Source organism: Pocillopora damicornis, chromosome 6 (assembly GCF_964200805.1).
Source record: "Pocillopora damicornis chromosome 6, jaPocDami1.2, whole genome shotgun sequence".
NCBI classification, from domain to species: domain Eukaryota; kingdom Metazoa; phylum Cnidaria; class Anthozoa; order Scleractinia; family Pocilloporidae; genus Pocillopora; species Pocillopora damicornis.
Window position 1 is genome coordinate 14,178,550 of NC_142675.1, and position 21,723 is coordinate 14,200,272.

At 38.7% G+C, this 21,723-nt stretch overlaps 1 protein-coding gene and 1 pseudogene across 5 annotated transcripts; both read right to left on the reverse strand.

Annotated features, from left to right (window-relative positions):
- LOC149044104 (uncharacterized) lies at positions 1–1,481 on the reverse strand (annotated as a pseudogene).
- Positions 1,482–2,904: 1,423 nt separating this feature from the next.
- On the reverse strand, positions 2,905–19,245 carry LOC113665383 (ectonucleoside triphosphate diphosphohydrolase 1). Of its 5 annotated transcripts, XM_089208672.1 has the most exons (13): positions 19,075–19,245; positions 18,235–18,273; positions 17,824–18,135; positions 15,465–15,776; positions 14,685–14,999; positions 13,820–14,134; positions 13,044–13,370; positions 12,080–12,403; positions 11,175–11,495; positions 10,614–10,898; positions 8,274–10,092; positions 7,804–7,891; positions 2,905–4,238 (listed from the first exon to the last, which is right to left on the reverse strand). In XM_089208672.1, the coding sequence occupies exons 1-11, from the start codon at positions 19,115–19,117 to the stop codon at positions 9,719–9,721; spliced, it is 2,967 nt and encodes a 988-aa protein (XP_089064798.1). In that variant the 5' UTR covers positions 19,118–19,245; the 3' UTR covers positions 2,905–4,238; positions 7,804–7,891; positions 8,274–9,718. The 5 variants fall into 5 exon arrangements, with proteins under 5 accessions (XP_089064798.1, XP_089064802.1, XP_089064800.1 ...); XM_089208676.1 differs by lacking the exons at positions 13,044–13,370; positions 13,820–14,134; positions 14,685–14,999; ... (2 more) ...; positions 18,235–18,273; positions 19,075–19,245 and having other exon boundaries at positions 11,175–11,491; positions 12,080–12,192; XM_089208674.1 differs by lacking the exons at positions 10,614–10,898; positions 11,175–11,495; positions 12,080–12,403; ... (5 more) ...; positions 18,235–18,273; positions 19,075–19,245 and having other exon boundaries at positions 8,274–9,882.
- Between the last annotated feature and the right edge of the window lie 2,478 nt (positions 19,246–21,723).

The window sequence follows — 21,723 nt, forward strand, 5'->3', positions numbered from 1 at the left end:
TTAAGTTTCGGTCGTGGTCCATGTCAGCGTCTTCCTTTCTGTCGCCACACCCATACAAGCAAATATCGTGTACTTGGGTCTTTTAATCGCCTTATTTATGGTCTGGCTTGGGTCAATACAGATACGAAGTTTGCCGTTTGGGTTTTCTTTAACCAGCATATTAGACAGCCAATCTGTGGGTTGGGTAACAGGCCTAATAATCTCCCTTCTTCAGAAAGCCTTTTCAGCTCTTGATTTACCTGGTCTAACTTTTCCACAGGCACTCGGTGTGTTGGGGCATGAAACAGGTGTAACGGAGGGGTCCAGCTGAATATGAATAGGTGTCCCAAGGGGTTTCCCGCGCCACGGTCTAGACACATTAACATACTGCCGTAAAATGTCCTCCGCCGTTAACATTCCGAGTGGGGGAAGTGTTTGCGGAGTTTGCGGAATCTCGTCCTCAACTGCGTCTCTTTCGTCTGCATAAATCTTCAAAAACTTTAGAGCCTGCGCATCCTTTCCGCTAAGAAGTGGCGGTTTGTCGCCAGGGACATCCACCACAAGAAAATCTATTGTCTCTAGTCTGCTTCTGTCGCAAACTAGGGTCACTTGACCTTTTGGTCGCATTGTTTGACTTCCATATGTGCTGATTCTGCTTCTGGACTTTGAAACCTTCAAATTAGGGAATAACTGGCTTAATAAATTGTTGGGCATGGTATTGCAAGTTGAAGCTGAGTCGATTTTTGCTCTCACAATTTTCGATTTCCCGTCGTGAACAAGGTGTAAATGAGCGCAGATGTGATGCTTTGCATTCTGCTACAAACGCCTCCTCATCTGCATCATCATCAACGAAATTTGACTGTTGCTTGTTGCCTGCTTGCTTTCTTGTTCCTCCTTTACATGCACGAGCGAAATGACCAACGATTCCGCACTTATTGCATCTCTTACCAAACGCAGGGCAATGATGTTGACGAGGACTGGGATGGTTGCCGCATCTCGGTGTCTGTGGCCTTTACCGGTTAGTTTTACACGCAAGGTTTCAGACGTTAAGCCAGCGATAAACTGGTCTCACATAAATTCGTCAGCGAAATTCTCATATTCGCACTGTGAAGCTTGATTTCGTATACGCGTTTCCCAAGAGCCGATCGATTCGTCTTAGTTTTGCGTCAGGTGAAGAAGCTTGTGTCTTTCACCCGGGACACCCCAATGCTTGCGCCATAATATTCTGTCAGTACATTAATAACCAAGTGAGGTTTCGCCAGATCTTCTGCTGAAAGCCATAAACTGTATTTGTAGACCGCTCTGATCGCAGGGGATAGCGACGCCCGAAGGCATGCCATCGCTTTCTCTGGTTTCGTCAATTTTGCAGCCTCTGTCTCCTTCGACGGATCGAACCAGTTTTGCATGGTGCAGTAGTCCGTCAGATCTGCAATGTATACCTTAATGTCGTGTTTGTCATCTTCCGTTGTTTTAAAATCTGGAAAAGGAGTGTTTAAAGCCATGGTTGCCAATAGATTTAAATCGTTAAGCCATCTAAATGCTGCGAGGAAGGAGGAAAAAAAATCACCGCTGCCACCTTGTCAATGTCTCTGTTACACGTCCAAAACTGAATATTTAATGCATCGCAATCACTAAATATGTACAAGGTATGCAAAGGTGTAAAGTATACAAAGGTCCGTGCAATAATACGGTAATACATGTTGGTGCAACGAAGCATGTGATACATAGTTGTGTAACAAGATAGCTTAGGTCTGCTACCTTTACCTTAGTTTTCTTGATGGAGCGAAGTAACTTATGTTGGGAGCAAAGTCACTTATTTGATGGAGCGATCTAACTTTCGAGTGGAACGATCTAACTTTTTGTTGGAGCGATCTAACCGTAATTCTTACTCTTGATCCCAATAAAGGCATTATTGGACACAAATTTCTGGACTTCTTTGTTCTTTTTTTTTCTACGCTCACGTTGCGTGTATTCGGTGCTCTGACTTGCGTCGATATTGTCCACTCGTCAATATTACAGAGTTCACGTTACTTTTGGTTCTTATTTGATAACGATAAAACTGTCTACCCTTTTCCTATCACAAAGTTGTGTTTCCAATGGACATCGCATTCAATAACTCCATCATTACTCTATAAATGTGCGTAGAAGTTGCAATTTAGAACAAATTATACGTGACAAATTCTCTCCCAAAATAAAATTCTTTATGAATGTCGCCAAAGAAGGTAGAAAATAAATTAATTTATTTCTTCTCGGCTCCCCAGCCGAGTAAGCTTTGATCCCAGTTAAAATGTTTTGGTCCATTTCGCGCAGTGTTTTTTGCAGGAACGGGGAATTCAATTGTTGTTTGCGCACTTCGCGCGCGGTTTTTTTTTTTTTTTTTATTATTATTAAAACGTGGAGTACCGTTTTTTTGTGTGCTTCGCTCAGAGATTTTTTTTCAGTAGAACATGGGCTACTCTTGCTGATTGTGCACTTCGCTCGGAGCTTTTAGAACGAGGAATATAATTCGCGCGTTGCTTTAAAAGCGACGAATACACTTGTTTATCGTTCACTTCGCACAGTACGTTTTAGTAGAACGAGGAATACACTTGTTGTTTGCGCGTTTGTGCGTGATCCACCGTACGAGTCGACAAACCAATTAAGTCGTGGCCAGAGAGATTTTAAGTCTGATTGTCTGGAAAACTTTACGACTCGTGAGTACAATCGACGATCCGTAGGGATCGTAGGACTCGTGAGTACACTACACGATTCGTACGGGTCGTATGAAACAGCCTTACGAGTCGTGCGACTCAATCTTACGACTCGTGAATACATTAGACGATCAGTACAGGTCGTACGTACATGTTTCGTATGATGATCTCTTTTTAAAGAAGAAAAATAGTCTTAAAGAGAGTTAAAAATCTAAAGGCTACCAAACTGACAGTATTGTCGGTCACTTGAGCTTTATTTTTACTTAATCGTTTGGATACAATTTAGTGTAACGGCAGCAAATTAAATAATTACTCGTTCAAGATGCCTGTGTTATGCAAAACTCCGCCTAAGGTCCAGCCTAAACTGAATCCATTCAGCGAATTAGTGACAGTAATTTTCTTTAATCCGCTAAGACCATACCCTTCAGTCAACAGCTCGTATATATAATTCGCCCCAAAGCAGTTATCTTTAGCAAAGGGGTCTTCACTAACCTCATTGTAGTCTTTCTCACAGAATGACTCCGAGGACTCACGTATTTTACCCGGGTTGATAGTGTTTTCCTCGCAATCAGAACAAACAGCGCCTATATCTGTTAAAACATAGTAAAAAGCCGAAAACGCATAAAATTTTCCTTTTAAATTGGGTTGGTCATTAAAGGGGCACGATTTACAGAAAAACAACTCGCGAATTATCTCCCTACACTGTTTAACTTCAGCTGTCCCCTTAAATATACTCTCTTTATCCTGATATTCAAGAGATTCTTTGAAACCATTATTATGACAAGGACTTTGCACGACACACTTGGAATCCTCAGCGCAATTTGCTTTTTGTGCAATGTATGCTAGATATTTTTCTCGAGCTTGGTCTTGTCCGTAACCCAGATAACTACGACTAAAAACACTGTATGTTTTCCCAGCCACGTCAAAAACAACAACTTCCGGGCTACTCTTGTCAAAGTCCATGGAATTTTGGTGGGACGCTCCCCCTAGATCCAAACTGCCATACGAATTGGAATTTTTTGAAGCAAAAACGCCCAAAAGGAAATTCACAGTAACCCAACCATAAATTCCTTCGACCTTACCGGTAATGATTCTAACGTCGTTATCGTTCTTAAAAAGAAAAGGACATTTTTCTTTGTCGTTAAACAGTTTCCTAACTTCATCTAAAATAGCGTTTGCCTGATCTTCAGGCAAGAGTCTCATGCCTGCTGTTGCTAACAAAAATATCGGAGTGGATGCTTGTTTGTCCTCTGGAATGGTTTGCTTTGCAGATTTAAGTAGAGGATTCATGTAAGCTTCAACTTGAGTCGGGTCATCAGAAAGGTCAGAAATTCCAGGCTTCACTTTGTCTGGTGAAGCATCAATCTGGACAACGTCAGAAGGTTGGAGGGAAGGACCGCTGGCAAGGAACTTGTAGATTTCCATGCGAGTGCCGCTGGATCCTGCGTCAAACAAGATAGCGTAGCTATTGTGACCAGTGTCTTGATGAACTGGAATGGACTGAGAGACAACCAACAAATAGAGGAAGCTCAGCAACACTTGCTCCGAAAATGTCTTCATTCCTCAGAACTAGCGAGAAATTAAATTCCATTCGTTATTTGATAGTCAGTTTTCAGAAATTCGTCATACTACTTTTAAATAGTAATTTAAATAGCAATCTAATTTTAAATAATCAGATTAAGTTATAAGCATTTATAGTTTTCGTAGGCTGAGAGTGTAAAACAGGAGTATTCATTTTCCAGTCTCTGCGGAAAGTGAAACTACGTAACGATGTTTTGAGGGAAGCTGTTAAAAAAAAAAAAAATACCGCGCCCAGTTGGTTTTTTAGAGCCAATAGCGACTCACAGTTACTCTGTTTTTTCGAAATTTTCATTGAGAAAAACCAGGGACTCTCTAACTCCTGATTTTATAATAACGTACGCGAACGTTTCTTGCATCATGATCAACACATGACTTTCAACTTTCACCGAAAAAAAAAATGGAACTTTATATTTCCTTTTCAATGAGTTACGTAAGACTGAAAATTGTGTAAAATTTTGGATTCTTTATTGATTTTCCTCATTCAGTTACAAAGAAATTACCCAATGCAATGTTCTTTTCAGCTGTGCCGTAATTCACCGATAAAAATACGAAATATAGAAGGTGAAGCTAGAGACGACGGAGACACTGAATTGACTTTTAAAGCTAATATAACGTTCCTTGCTTTTTAACTGGATAGTAAACATTAACAAATACCACTTTATCGATCTTCGGCCGCGGAGAGGAAAATCTGACATCTATCAAAACCCTTTTGAAATAGAGCATCGTTAAATTTTATAACGCAAAGAGAAATGTGCTCGTTGATTTCCACCTAAGTCATTGTTCCTCAATTGCGCTATGCTAACTGCCTTGTGCAATATTTTTAAAGGACGAAATTATTAACCGTAAGAACTAGCACAAATAACTTGATAAAGTAATGCATATGGTACAATGTAAATCATAGCTTACAGCACGGAACCCAGACTCGTAAGTCGCGTTGTACTCGGATGATCAAAGTGGAATCGCTCGTGAGGTAAAGCACCAAACTTTTGTTGAATTCTTTTGTTTCCATTTCTCAAGTATTACTGCAATATATGTGCTAAAAATTGCTATTCAACCTATCAAAACACTCAAAATTAGTTTATGTCATTCATTTCTACGTTTAATTATTGAAATGAACACAATTTCCAATTATATACATTTCCTATATTCGTGACTGTAATCATGAATTTGGATGAGAATTTGTACATCGACGTGTCTAAAACACGTTGGTGCCAAGGATCAATAAATCGAACAAACAAAAATGACATTTAAAAAGCTGGTAGAATTTTAGGTAAACCCTGTAGCCTTGGTAACCTCACTGAGAGACAAAAATTCTTCAAAAAACGCACCGGCGGAGAATAGATTATATTGATTCTACTCAAATTGGGACGGAATCACTATTCCTTTCAGAAATTAGTATTATTACATGTAAAATGGCTCAGTGTTTATATAGTGTCTATATATTTGTTTTGTACAAGTATGGAAATTCATTCTTCGTTTGACGTTTCGAACGAAGTAGCTTTTTCACAATTCAGCATCATGTTGGTGAGCTTTCCCATTTTTGTTGTTGCAGAATTGTAGAATTTAAATAGCTTGCCGAGCCGGAAAGGAGTGGGTTGTAGTTTCCAACCAGCAAAAGCACATTGCATCAAATTAAGTAATACTTCAGTTTACTTATCATGCCGGCTCCTGACCGCACGCATTGATTACAGGTTCCCGAACTTTCGCTAAGTACCATTGATAACTTCAGCCGTAGACCTTTCTGCCGTTCAGAACAACCAAGCGTTGACATGACTCGTTGACGCGTAGACCATTTAATTTGGAAAGTAAAAGAAATAAAACTTGGCAAGCATACAGGGACAAATATTTGGGAAAGTATGCGTTTAATTTCATACTGTAAGCTTGATATGTCTCTGAAGACAAAACTGATCGCTTTGTAAGGTGTCGGCGTAACAGAACTTGACTAACATTTTTTTTCAGAAAAAAAAGGCCTTTCATCAGCATTGCTGATATTAAATTAATTTCCATAGCAAGCCTACGAATCTAGATCGATAAACGTCACGAACGGCCTCGAAACAATCCATTTATCCACTTTTTCTTTCGCATAGAATTGGGGAACAGAATTAAGAGGCGTAAATCTGTCTTTTTTTTTCTAATAAAGGAAGTATTTTCAAAGAAAAAAATAACGGGCGTAACTATGACAACTATGCAGCATGCCAACACTTCCGTCAAGAAATTTATCTCTCTCTTGGTTTAATTCTTTGTTTAAACAGCTTATTGGCAATTAAGCCGAGGGGATTTTGATAATCAAAAGACAAAATTCCTTCTATGCATGGATTCATACCTACCCAGTTTACTCTTTTTACACTAAGGGAGGCCGTAATAAAGAGTAAAAATTGTACCAAAAAAAAGGCTTCACAGTGAGTTGCCCGAAGAAGAAAAAATCTGCAGTGTAGTGAAATAAGACAAAATAATTACAAAGACTTGTGCCGCTCTAAAGTTTCCTATTCTCTCAAAAATTCTCCTTCTCTTCTGGTTTTTTTCCCCCTTCGTGTCGTTGATCATTCCAAAATATTCACTTCAAGCGTGACGAACATGGTTAGGATGGGCTTGGGATGAGACACTTTAAAATTCTCTTTTCACCAGACCTAGGTCTGCGAAGTTACAGGATGAACTTGCTTGGGACCCTCTCAGTGTTAGAAGAGAAATACGTGAATTAAGCAAATTTTCAAGATAGCTAAGAATCTTGCTCTATGTTATTTAACTGAACTACTGCATTAACTTAACTATCTAGTGAAAGTACGCATTTTCGTCCCAGATCAAAAGAAAACTTCACTCAATTTCCTTGCAGAACTTCTAGATTTTCGCCTGGAATTCTCTGGAACTAGATGTCCGAAACTCTGTATTTCTTTCCAGTTTTAAAGCCGAAACACGGTCAATGATTCTCTTTTCGTATTCTTACCATCAGTTATTTGATTGTTCTATTGATCGCACCCGCCTTAGAATTGGGTTTTCTTGTCTCAGAGAAAAAAAAGTTATAAAATAAAATAATTAATAGTTGTGCATCGTCTATTTGTGAGAACGGTCTTGACTTTGAATCGGTGGAACACTTTTTCTTGTATTGCCTAAGGTATGCCGCCCAACGTAACGTCCTCCTTACATCTGTTGCTAATATCCCAGCTGAAACATGGTCATCGAGGTGCGATAAAAAGAAACTAAGTTTTTTGTTGTATAGTGTTATATCTGTAAATTACGACGTCAACTGTGCTTTTTTTTCGCAAAGTACAAAGGTTTTTAGTCAATACTAATCGCTTTTCGTAACCATTGTTTGATTGTTTTAAATGATATATCTTTAGCTTTGTATGTTTAACTCGTTTTGTGTGTGGTGTTTGTTTTTGTGTGAGCCTGAATAGATTAAATTAGAATTTGATATATTGTAATCCCTTTTGCTTGGCCTAAATGCTTGTGGGGAAAACAAAAAAGAAACTCTTCTGCAACGAAATCTTCAAGAACACATGTTCATGCAAACTCAATTGTTCGGCTTGAGCTCAGCAGTTGAAGAGAGTTTACTTACCAAGCATTTGGCTGACACCAAGAAGAGTTTATTTTCCAGAGGATGAGCCAGAAGGCAATTTCAACATGATCAGGCCGTTCTAACAAACCTAGAAGAAATCAAATGGCACAGAGGAAAAATGCGAGGCAAGTTCAACAAAGATAAAGGGAGGATCTGTTTCATTTTGAATGCTTCCCTTCAACATGCCGGATGAATTATCACTGTCCCCACAAAAGTACGGTTGTAAGAAGGAGAAAATACAACAATTCTTAATTCGTTGCTTCGAAAAAAGTTAATTTTTTCAAGTTTTTCGGTAGTTTGCGTAGAAATAGAGGTGTGTGGTGATTTGTTGAGAAGTATGGTCAGACTGTCGTCACCTGTGCTCGATCTTTGAGGTAATATAACAAACTATTTCCTGTTTTAAGTTTACCTTCAAAGCTAACACAGTCTTAAATCTAGAAAATGGAATAATGCCTCAGGAAATAACTAACCACAAGCTAACTATTCCATTCCAGTGGTTATGAAGGAGTAGTGCAAATTGCACCACAAACGGCAAGTCAGCTGGATGGATGTAACATGGATGCATTATTAAAAATTCTTCAGCGACACTAGTATAAATCTGCAAAACAAAACAGAGACACCTAGCAGGGATAACCTTTAAACATTTAAAAAAAAATTTCCATTTTGCTATCTACAGGATCGACGAAGCTACACAATGAGTTACCGGATGGAAACTGAATCGAAGCTGGAGTTATAGGGCTCCCTGAAAAATTCAAAGAGAAAAACTGTACATGTCAGATTTTCAGATCCCTGGTGGCCAAGGCGGTCGCACGTTCCCCTTTACACTTAACTGTTTGCTATCTTAGTCTTTTTCAGTAAAGATTTGTTTTATTTTGACAGGCAAATAACTATCAATTTACTGCACGCGACGGGACGTCATGAAAGGAGTGAAGTTTAGCATAGGGCGCATCCGTTAAGAGGATATACGAATTTCGCTAACTTCAACGTTTTTATTGCTGTAAATTTCTATCGCAAATAGAACCAAATTCGAAGCTGTTTACTTTCTTATCAAAAGATGTATCTTTAATGAAAGGAATTAAGAAATAAGTGCTTCGAGTGTACCATGAGTGTGCCTTTCTCTCCAGTCTGTTCCTTTTCACAGCATACCAGTGTGAAATAAAACAACTGTTTATATGGAATATTAGATCTGAATTAGTGGCAATGAAAAATCACACTTCCGCTATTCATGATCTGTAAGTCAAACCTCTCATATTTCTAATTGTGGTCAAAGCTTAGCTTTGCATCATACAGCTAGAAAGATAAACTGAAAAGGGCATTCACGCGTTGTAATGTTCACCGTGAATACACTATTCTTCTGCAATACATTATGTAATTACTAACGACATGGAGATGATAACTCAACGGTATGTACACCTTGACAACCGAAGATTCCGTTACCTCCCATGTTTGATGAAACGGTGGTTACAGACGTTCGACCGTAGCTCCAAATCATTGCTTTTTGTGATTCATTTCCGTTATAATCGGCCAAAAAAGCTCGACAAAACATTCCGGTGCCTCTCACTGAGACCTGTTCCTTGATTAAAAATCGTTTTAAATATTCGTTGAAAGGGTCCAATTTGGTATTTGACTGTACGAGATTGGCAAAATTGACATACGTAGCGCAGGGGTGACAAGAAATAGCTCCTCCGAATTCATAAAACATATTATTCTCAGAACGTTGCCTCTGTTTAACTGGACGTAAGACTCGCATAACTTTTTTAGTGCTAAGTGAACTGGTGACATTTAGTTCGAACAAATATTTGGCTCCTCAATCAGACGATCGTATTCAACAGACGTACGCCTTTGGATACTGTTGCATGAAACTTCAAGTCTAATTTGACGCTGGCGAAAAATGTTTGTCGAAAAATATCGATAGCTATGAATAGCTGGAATGTAAAAACAAGAAGCTTAAGACACAACAACTGATAGAATCAGTGTATCTAACATCACCTGTTGTTCTTAATGCCTTTGATGGTTGGCTAAAGTCACTCTTGACATCTTCAGAGGTGGTGCACACTCTGAAGTAATACTCAGCATTATGTTGCAGATCAATCACCCTTGCCATAGTACCACGTACTGTACAGATGTTTGGTACCAGGCTTTCTGTGTCACATTTGGCCCAAGCCCACGAGTAATCATCATGACGTTTAATCTGAATTGCGTACGTCACATTAAGCAAAGAAGTCGACTTCCATTTAATAGTGATGCTATTTGTTGTACTTCCCATGAAGGTAGGCTTCTGGGGTGGATCTAAAAACATTAGAATGTTAATAACAAATGATTAGATGTTCTTTTTGCTCCCAAAATAAAGCAATGCAAATCCATCCAGCCGCAACAACGTACCCATTTCATCTATTACTTTAAATCATAATGTACATATACGTCATACAATGTTCCAATGTAAAAGCTCGCTCAAAGCAAGGAGCTTTAATTGAGAAGAAGATCATTTCACTTGTCTCAAAAGTGAACTTAATTGAATTCATCGTAACCTCAAAGTAGAATGACCAGTTACTTCTCAGCGATAAACAAATCATCAATTTGTACTCACGTACTAGATCTATTTCAGGCAGCCTTTTCGCTGCACATTCAAGAACTGCACCGAAAGCAAATAACAACTCAACCAAATGGTTAGTTGCTTTGAATGTCTTTACTTTCTTTAAATGACACATATCCTAACTCACGCTTTTTTAAAGAAATTGAGAAATTAGATTCTGGTGGTTGCTAATTAGGGTCTTGTTTGTTATTGTCTAATGAAAAACTCCTCAACTAACCAAGATTCTTTGTTTTCATTGGTCCTGATGGGGTACTAATAGACAATCTGCTGACAAAAATTCTGAAGTAGTATGTTGTGGATGGTTTCAAGTTCACCACAGTGGCTTTCAGGCTTTCCCTCACGCAGGAATCAGCGATTAAACTTTCCTTACAGTACGCAGAGGCCCATGTCATGGTGTCCTTGTTCCACATCTGCACAGTAAACTTTGAGGACCTTGAAGAATTCCATGATATGTCAATGTTTACGAAGTCGCTTGAGACAAATTCCGGTGGTCCTAAGGCACCTAAGGAAATATGAATCAAAACGAAGTCAGACGAATGGCTGAATCATAATACTGCGAAGAACGAAGGAAAATAATGTTACAAAAGTTAAAATCAATTACGTTCTCAAGAAAGGTTTGTCAATTAGTTGAAGTGCATATTTTACCGTTCGCAAGAGGATTTTTAACGTGGTAACTCGAGGTCAATAACAGTATACTTCAGTCGGGATCCCACATATCTGGTCTAACCTCCATGAACCTTGGTCTGGCGGTTTCAATTTTGACATACAATGTACATACCTAGAGGGATGCAAATTACACTTGCAGAAGAATAGGGCGGGCAAGATCTAGTGGCATTCCAACCCATGTGTTTACACTGTGACAGTGAGGTCTCGTTGCCTTTGCACTGTACATTACTCATCCAGGTGACAGGTGGATCCCCTTCACATGCGTAGGGATCAAAAGTACTCTGTGCCCCCTCATAGCCCAGTTGTTGACATACTACATTGGCGTCGTTGAGATCCCACGAGTCAGGACACACTGTACCCCACACTCCCCCGAACAAAACTTCCACGACACCTCCTGAACGTAAAGAATCCTCACACATATCAACCAACCTAACTGTTACGAAAAAGATGTAAGTATGTCTCATCTATATCATTTTGACTGCTATAATCTTGTCAGTACAAGAGAGTCAAAGATTGTTTTTGGGTCGTTTTGTCCAAAGCATAGCCGTACCATCTTTTATATATGCAGTCAAAACGTGACAAACTCTTTATCCTTTGTGAATACCTAAATGGATAATTCAGAGCATTTAGGAAATATAGTTCTTGAAATCAAATCAAAAACAAGGTAAGGAGGTTTCCTTTCAGTCAAGTCAAGTTTTTAAGGCGGCCGACAAATGAGGCGGACGGCAGCCGTGAAATTACTGTAATAACAATAGACTAAGTCCTTGATCCCAACAGAAATGTCTGACGAAACCGATAATCACGGATTAATTTCAGTATTATCAACTGATTGATAACGTAAATTTGCCACCGTAAAGAGTTTCAAAGCTGACGTTCCGAGCGTTAGCCCTTCGTTAGAGCGAAGCAGAGCTCTTTATAATACTTAATTACCCTGTTATACTCTCCCACCCACGCAGCGCCACAGTTTCTTTTGAAGCTTACCCCAATAATCACGGACATCAACAATCAATATTTTACCTTGAATTCCGCTACATTTCATACCAGCCATTTGTTTGGTTGTACAAGTGCTTTTCTGGAGCAAACTACCATGCTTACATGACAAAAGGGAGCTTTCATCACCAACACATTGCACATTATTTAACCACGCTGTCCAATGCTCCTTTCTCTGGTTAGAAATTGGAAAGCTCAGAGCTGTAGATGAGCTTTGGTAACCTAACTGCCGACAAGCTACATCAGCGTCTGTTGTATCCCATTGCTCATCGCAGACCAACTTCCACATGTTATTGTGGTAAACCTGTACTAAACCTTCACCTAGCGTTGCTGTTGTTCCAACTATTCGCACTGAAATGTGTAGAATTTGTATTTAATTGACCTATGGCGACAAAGCTAGTCATTACTCCTTTAAAGGAAAACATCGAAGAAGTGCTTATCAACCCTGAGCTGTATCTAGCCACACTAAGGTTTTAGTACTTACCAAATTTGTCTTTACGAGTCAAAACGGTCAGTGGGCTGTTTTTATTTTTTCTCTTGCTATAGTCAAAACATTTTCCACGCTGCTCTCTTGCTGGACATAACATATCAAATGGATAAATTACCACTGCCAATTGGAATCATAGCGAGGCATGTTTCTTAGACAATGGTAAAACTGTTCAGGCTAGCGTCAGGTTATGTATAATTTTCAGTACATATCAGAAATAAAAGCCACAAATCACATGCCTGATTTGTTGAAGGCCTACTTATAGCAGTAGAACTTTAACACATTTCCCAAGACATACTTCCAAATAAGTTACGGTGATTTATTTTTCAGACTACTCCTCTAATGGCGACGGGAAAATATCATCAAGTGTGCGATAATAAATGAGAGAACGCGCACGATGAATGATTTTGAACCGATAAACATTAAAAGGTTACCGCGCACTGAATTACACGAAAGCTGAATTTAGCGACCATATTTGCTGAATCACTAATCAAGTGAACATACCAGTAGGGGTACAAATGACATTGCCAACTGTAGGAGGTTCTGTTTCACCATCTATGACATCGAAGACCAATTTCCATCCTTGGTGCGAGCAGCTCAAAACTGAAGTCTCGTTTCCGGTACATTGCAAATATCTCAGACATACCTCTGCGATCCCCGAAATACCATGGAAAACAGGAGCTGCTAACGCTTCATCGTGACCTAGCTGACGACAAACTACATTTGCATCCTGCTGATCCCAATGATCACCACAAATTGGTCCCCAGAATCCTCCAAACAGAATTTCCACACGGGGGTGTAAGCTATGCGAGTCATTTGCATTGATTCTTGCTGTTGAGATAAAGTCAGATTTAATTCATGTTGTAACTTCCTTGGTGTTCTCGTATTAACTCTCATAAGTGCAAGCAGCGTTTTTATTTCCCATGCTTCATGATTAAAGAGCTCATTGATGGGTCTTAATTTGTCAAGGTTTTTATAAAGGATAAGTTTGTTCCTTTTTTGGATGTTGACACTTAAGGAATTCATTTTCGCAGCGTTATAATTCCAAGTAATTTAAATTCGGGCCAGATGAATTTATGAAATAACAGATATGATACCATGGCAAAGTTCGAAATCAGTTAATACATTTGTCACTTTGTAATATTATCATGAAATCAACGATCAGGTTTTTTATCCCTGTCATGCTCGCACCAAACCTGCATAATTTGTAATTTATTAGTTGTTTGTAACGAACCACGTAGAAATAACTTAAAACTTTTATTGATGTTATGTGAGTATACCTACTGGACCGGTGCAGACAACACCAACGTTTCCGCCGGTAGAACAGCTGTTATTAGTATATCCATCGTGAACACACATGGAAAGCGAGCTCTCGTTTCCAGCACACTGAAAATTGTTTATCCACAACGAACCATTTCCCTGCTCATTTGGAGAAAAAGTATTTACTGAGGATGCGCCTGTGTAACCCAACTCTTTACAAACCACATTCGCTTCTTTCTTAGGTTTCCAGTTCTTAGCGCAGATCCAGCCCCAAGTGTTATTACGATAGACTTGAACAAGGCCTTCTCTGGCTGACAGTCCTCGAACTAAACGAACTGAAGGGAATATTTAACGCTATTAGCAAAACAGTAAGGTAATTAACTAAATCAAATTATCACTTCGACAACATAGGCATAACTTAGGACAGATTTCTGATTTAAATAACAAAAAAAAAACATAGAAGTTCATATCATCTCATATAGATCTATTTGCTTATTAGCCACATTCTCACAGGCGTTTTTCCTACCTCTATTTGAAAAACAAATAAATTCAGTTAAAGTTGTGTATGATCCAGGTTAGTAGATTTAAAAGAACCATAAAAATTACAATCAGCGACATAACAGGGGAATGTTAGATCCAGCAGTGGAGTTCGTCAATGGCTGATGTTTATTTATTACATTTACTTTGCCGAGCAAACGACTGGTCTATTTAGATGTTCAAACCAGAACAATGCTATTCGAAGGCAAAGCCTAAATAATAAAAGAAACAAACAAAAACTTGACGGTTGTTGAACTAAAACTAGAAATAGCCTGTTTCCATTTAAAAAAAAAAACACTTTCTCAGGAACATAAACAAAAAGCCCTTTGAAATTTCTGATGTCCTCACCTGATGGAGAACACCTCACACCAACTTCTCCACTCCAGCAATTGCGGCCCACGCCAAACAAGTCGTGTGTGCAGTTTAGTATTGAGGTCTCGTTTCCAAGGCAATGAACATTGGTCAATCTTACATCATCTATTCCTATTGCAGACGGTCCATGGTAGGTGGGTTGCACAGCTCCATGATACCCCAGTTGACGACAAGCTACATTGGCTTCCGGAAAATCCCAATTGTAATTTTGACATATTCCTGCCCAGACGCCATTAAACAAAACTTCTACTTGGCCTTGATATAATGTATGTTCACTACCTACTAAGCGAACTTTAAAAGAGAGAGAATTAAATGTCATTGAATCAATTGATTATAACTAAGCAAAAGTATGGGAAATTGGTCTAACCCCATCAGGCGAGAGGGACCAACAGTCTAATGATGAGATAAATTAACGTCAAGGAAGCGGCAGTTACTCGGAAATTTCGGAAAGGATAAAACACGAACTGGGAGTTTCATGAAGGTCAATAAAACTTACCATGGTGACATCGTTAAGGATACGCTTAAGTTTTACAGCTGAGTTGGCTTCACAACGGAATGGTTTAGGATCAATAGCAGCAATGTAAACGCAGTAAATGTAGTGCGGTAGTAGTAATAGTACAAGTAGTAGTAGAGTTGATAGAAACATAGTAGTAATAGCAATATTGTCAGTAATCTGAGAAGCACAGGTATAAGTAATATCGATTAAACTTAAGAGCTAAGAATATTACAAACTTTACAAGAACAAATTGGTGTTACCCTCAGGTCCGGTGCATCGCACTCCCGCCATTTGATTGCTTGCACAGCTCCCGCCCAACCATCCATCATGAACGCATGAAAAAAGAGAGCGTTCATCTCCAGTACAATTTACATTGGTCATCCACGTGGTACCATTAGCACCGTCACGTGTTGTGTCCGTGTAAGCTTCAGAGGAGTCTGAGTATCCCAGCCACTGACAAGTCACATTAGAATCGTGTTTGTCCCACTGCTCACCACAAACCCAGTGCCAATTGTTGTTGTAATAAACTTGTACCAGACCTTGCTTGTTAGATGCCCCACCTACTAGGCGGACTGCAAAGGAAAAAAGAAGTTCATAAATGTCGCTGGTGAAGTTTAAAATCTGTCAATTATGTTTGTTAAATTAGCAAAGAAGTATCTTTTCTGAGACGATTGTACAAAAATGTATTTTCATTTTCACATTTTCCAGATGGTTTGGTTCTAAATTTCCTTGGAAACCAAACATCAGTTGTCTAATGAATGAGTTTAGGCTACAAGAGCATAGACTCACAGACAACTCTTCCATACCCTGGGGAATAAATTCCACAAACACAACTGTTTACCTATCCTTTGGAACATCGGGCTGAGGTCTCTTGCTCCATGTTGAATTTTGAAATATATCGAAAGTTTTCGATTGCCCGTCAAGTTGTTGTGACGAACCAAATTTGAAAGGAGAGGATACCACGAATTCGAAGTTACTTCGTGTGCGGGAATTTCTCTTTTTTATATACAATGCTGATAAAATCTACTTTGAAAAACGTACAGCAATGCTACCACTTATGTTGCCTTACGTACAATACCAGTTATTATTATATACTCAACAAAATATCGCGTTTCTGATTGGTCAATGATGAATGCATAAATAGGTTATAGAGTGCAATAGAGGTTATAGAGTGCAATACGGAGAAGTTGCCATGGAAACACCGGGGAAGCGCCAAATTTGAACACCAACTTATAAAAAAATGGCTGACAGAGTTCGGCTTGTAATATTTTCTGAGAAACTTTCAAGAACTTCACGCTTGATTTACCTGTCACAACATTGCATTTTTGATTGGTTCAAATAAAACATGTGAGCATTTTGGAACCCATTGAAGTGTTTTTTGTAGTACGTAAGGCGTGCAGAGTAGCGCGATGGAGTAATTTTGTCGAGAATATAATAAATAAAAAATCGTATGAACCTGCTCGTGCATTTCGTGATTTATGGTCACTCGTGATGTTTTGAAAGTTCTCAAATTGCACTCGCCTACGGCTCGTGCAATTTTGAGAACTTTCAAAACATCACTCGTGCCCATAAATCACGAAATGCACTCGCGTTCATACGATTTCCTATACTTACTAGACGTTAGTTACCGATTACGTCACGTTACTAATAATGTTACTACGTTACTTAAAATATTACACTTTTTGCTGTACTCAACAGTACTACAATAGGCACTGCTTACTCTTATTTTCACTTCATGATAATACGCAGCATAAACAACATACAAACAAAAGAACAAATTTACACCATTTGCCTTAAAATGCTTTTATCAAATATAATTAACAGCAATGTAGGATTAAAATAACAATATAAGGTTCTTTGTGACACTCTTTGTTCTTTTCTTTGTAACTCCTCCTACATTGAACTCCTTTTAACATCCTTTTAACATCGCTAAACCATAAAGAAGATTTTGAAGTCATCTTTAAAGTTAAAATTACCTATAATCCCTTTCGTGATTAGTTACCATGCAGTAATTTCTGATTGTGCAAGTAATATTTCGCGTATAAAAAGGTGAAGCTTAACTCTTGAATACTATCTTATTATTGCTTACATTTTCCCTTTCATTGAATTCATTCAGTTGGTGAATGGTTCTCGATTCCGGGAACAACCTCGTGACGTGAGAAGAATGATAAGGACGAATCCAAACCAGTCGCTAAACACTTTCCAAATCATTCTAAGCAGCATATGGCAGTCTGCAGCCTTTCCCTATATTTGCACTCTTTATTCTAACAGTATGAACGAACGCTCGGACGTTGCTCCATTTTTGGCGTATAAAGCACACACAACTCATAATTTCTCTATTGCCTCAGACGAAGGGCAAACGCAAAAAACGTCAGCATAGTATCTCTTTACGGTAGCAAATTTACATCATCGAGTCAGTTGTTAAAATCAAATTATCTTGCTATACCCCAACCAACGTTGAACCAGTATATCCCTCTCTAGCTCATGGAAAATATTTGAAATTTTTTTCTATATGCTGCTTATATTATAATGACGTTTTAAAAAAATGTTTAAAAATGTTAAAATTCTGAAATTAGTCATTCTCGGGTAATAAGTGCACAATCGGATGCTTAGTTTTACCTTGTAAATTACACATGACTTTGGCCCGGTAGCCAAAAGCGCAAAATCTGACTGAAGTGAATCCAGTTTGCGGACAATCAGTTAGGGAAGTTTCGTTCCCAAAACACCGTAAATCATTTCTCCACTCGACTCCATCATAAATCCAGTGAGGCTCGGGTCGCAGGGCAACAGCTCCATCAAACCCCAGTTGACGGCAAGTGACATGAGCATTATTGAGGTTCCACGGAGCACTACACCACGTACCCCAGGTCCCATTAAATTGCACTTCAACACGGCCATACGAAAATAGATTATAACCGCCACTTAATCGCACTGTTGAGCATAATATAAAGCGAGAAATTTGACAAAGATGGTGAAAAGCTGACTGAGGGACTTAGGACAGGAATGAAACTACGGAGTAAATCTACTTACCAACAATATCTGACGCAGTTCCCGTCCGAGGAAAGAGTCCTGAAAAATTTACAAACAACAAATAAATCCTAATATCAGTAGAGGGATTCTGGTCGTGGTCTAAAAATTTATTTCTGAACTATCGTCAGTGATGCTTATATATATCTACACATCTGCTGAGAAAGGGGGAAGATGAACGAAACGTGTCTCTGAAGTTAGCTACGATCGGCCAGTCTGGTGACGTATCTGAGGAACATTTGAACATTGTCAGCTCTTAATGTAAAATATTCCTTTTGAAAATTATATATCAATTTAAATGATGGCTATATATTTCGTATCGAAAGAGATTTTTATCAGACATTCAGTGATTTCGAGTAAAATTAGCAGTTACGTGACTAGACGTCCTTAAGAGCCGTTATCAAGAATAAACTGCCAGAGATCACTCATTTACCAGGGTAGAACAAACGCTTGACTTCTGATACATTTGCGGGGAAAGCGAAGCTATATTTGATAATATCAAGCCGTAGGGTAGAATTCTTAAGTATTGATCTGAATACGCTAAATGGTTAAAAATCACCGAGGCTTGGGACGAATAAGTTGTTAGATAAAGTCACAAAAAGTTGTTAACTGCTGAGATTCTATAATATTTCCTGTTTTGTAAAAGCAAATCAATCAGAAACAAAGTACGTATGATGACCAACATCATGATCACATCACATCGCTTTTAAAGGAAAAAAAAAAGAAAGGAATGACTGAGCGAGTACAAAATTTGGACTCAGGATTGATCTTCAACTGCACTATATTCGTTATTGTGTCAAGTTATTTTCAATCGGAGAAATTTTTTAAGTGGCTAGTTCTTACCTCCGACAAAAAATATACAAAGTAGGACTCTCAAAATAGCCATCAAATATATCCTTCTGTAACACAACTCGTTCGCTGTTGCGTACTCCACTGATTTGTGGTACAAGCATCTCTGTGGAATGGATTCAATGTTGTTGAGTTGTTTGATGGTGACATCACGAGGTACGCATTTTGGTTAACCACATATTGTCAGTTTAGTACATATTGGTTATTCGGTCTTTGGCAATAACAGTAGTAACGGAAGTAAATAGAAGTATATTGAACCAATGGAAGGCTTTTGGGATTAAATGGACCTTAGGAAAAATGTCATATGGTAATTTTGTCAAACAAGGGATATTTGGATGCTGCGAGGCTGGTTTTGACATTGGCATCATACTTTCTTTCATTGCATACAAAAAATACTTCAGTGTACAGGCAGGGAAACATCTAACTCTGATTATCTAGAATGATGTACTGTTTAACTAACAGAGCAGCCTTAAATGTGCTCTGTTCTGCATGAAGCGGCTAGAGCACGAAAAAAGTGTAGGGAGAAACTCGAGACGTGGTCGAGTGTTTCTCCCCATTCCTTTATCTGTTTTATAATTAAGAATTCGTGAAATTTCCCACACATTACTTTCAATTTTCAAAACAAACTTCATTTCCAAAGCGAACAACGATGTCGTCGGCATGCTCGGCATAAAGCACGCTACAATAAGCCAATCAGAATCCTTGTTAGAATGGTTCCAATAATCTGATTGGTTGAGCAAGACCAAAGCTGTAAAAATGTCAAAGTATCAAGGTTTACAATCTGCAATAGTTTACAAACTGAAATAGTTCGGCAGGTCGATTTTAACACTTTTGCTTTAAGTTTTCTTAGTCTCTTATACAGAATCTGCATATGAAATTCTCCGTGAATTGTGGCTCATAAAACCACGCAAGTTTTTTCACATGACAACTAATAAACAACCTGCTCATGATCAAGGCGTGTGTTTTATGAATGAACGACAGCCGAATTCGTTGGAACATGAAGATTGCTAGGGATGACAGCGGCGTAAAACTCGGCTGCTGTAACTGATGTGGCCTCCCACTCATTGGAAAGGATATCAAGGCAAGCTCTTAATTGTTCACTCGAAGGGCGGCTGATGTAATATCTGAGGCTTGCTTTACTGCGATGACCGGAAATCGCCCTTATGAGCTAGCCGCGATGGACCTCAACATGACCGCAGTCGCTCTGACATCGTCATGATTAGTATGAATTTTAACAGTTATGCCAGTTCGGCTTTATTTTTCATCATTCCTGTTTTGTTCTGCTTTGTTTTTGAACACGGAATTTTATATACTATACGAATGATTGCTTTTACCGTATTTAAGCTTGCAATCTTACTGAGCATGAAAACCTTCAAAACCCGGACTGTCCATTTCGTTTCTCTTTGAAGATTTTCGTCTCTGCTTACGTTATAGTAACTTAAATTACGGCGCTTGGCATATTCACAAACCTTTCTTTGGTTCTTCTGTTGCTACTTGCCGGCTCGCTTTCCCGAAATTTCACTTTCAATTAATGAAAAAAGCTAGAGAAAAGTCCCGGAAAAGGTCGGACATAGTACAATTTGTGAGATGGCGTGACAACTTTAGCTCAGGTCTATGCTTTGTATTCTGATAGAGCATGCTCTTTCAACCAATGACAGCACGCGTTATATCCAAACTTTATTATAAATCTCCATCGTCATTTGGCCGTCCATTAACGCGAGCGAAGCTGTAATCTATTCCCTATATATTCTGAAATTGCCGTTCATCACGGCACATGGGGAAACTTTTACTCCATCCTAGGAAGAAACAAAAAGGCGCCTGCGTCTCAGCCTACCAATATTTTTTTTGGCAGACGCTTGTTGAAAATGGGGAGTTTAAGTTATCACTACGGTGATGCTTAGGATTGTATCAATTAAAAATGAACTTTCTGTACCCCTTGCAATTGGAATTCAACGGGTAGCTTGATGTGTTCAGTTTACAGTCGAAGAACTGCAACAGCAAACTACTTCTGCAAATATTTGTCTATGTTCGTGGAAATCAGCTTTCAAACTCAGAGTGAATGGTTAGTGAGTATAATTTTCGTTCTCCAATGTTTGTTCAGCCTACGGCAGCTCAATACTATTTAACAACTCAGAAGGCTCAGTCTAATAAGCAAAGGTGTTTCAATATATAATATGATAGCCAGCGGTAAACGTTTGCAGCTTGAAGCCATTCCAGTACTTATAGCTTTTTCAGAAATTTATCTTTGCGCGGCCGATCATCAGACTAAATGGACATTTCATGGGTTTGAAGAAGGCCTGCAATGCTCATCCCGGTGGCATTTTTTGATTGAGTTATTAGCGAATCCATCCTATGTATGCCACTGATAAGTTCGTGCTTAGTTGCGATTAAAGCTGTAAGAGTCATTTGTTCCTGTCACACAGACCACCTCTTTTGTCTTCCCCTAACTAAATAATGTTTGGAGGAGGATATTTCAATTACCACCTTAAACGAGTGAGCTTAGATACCGCCTGTATAGAATCTAGCATTCGACCGGTCGATTAATCAAAAGAACTGGCCTTCAAAAGTTTGTCCTCCACTTCAATTTTCCATATGAATAAAGATGAGTTAAATTACATGAAGTCAGAAAATAAAAACTAGAAG

Coding starts and splice junctions, on each gene's coding strand:
- LOC113665383 (XM_089208672.1), bottom strand. CDS start 19,117: ATGGCTATTTTGAGAGTCCTACTTTGTATATTTTTTGTCGGAG. Junction 13,371..13,819: donor TGTCTGCACCGGTCCAGTAG/GTATACTCACAT, acceptor TTATCTCAACAG/CAAGAATCAATGCAAATGAC. Junction 12,404..13,043: donor TGTCATTTGTACCCCTACTG/GTATGTTCACTT, acceptor TACACATTTCAG/TGCGAATAGTTGGAACAACA.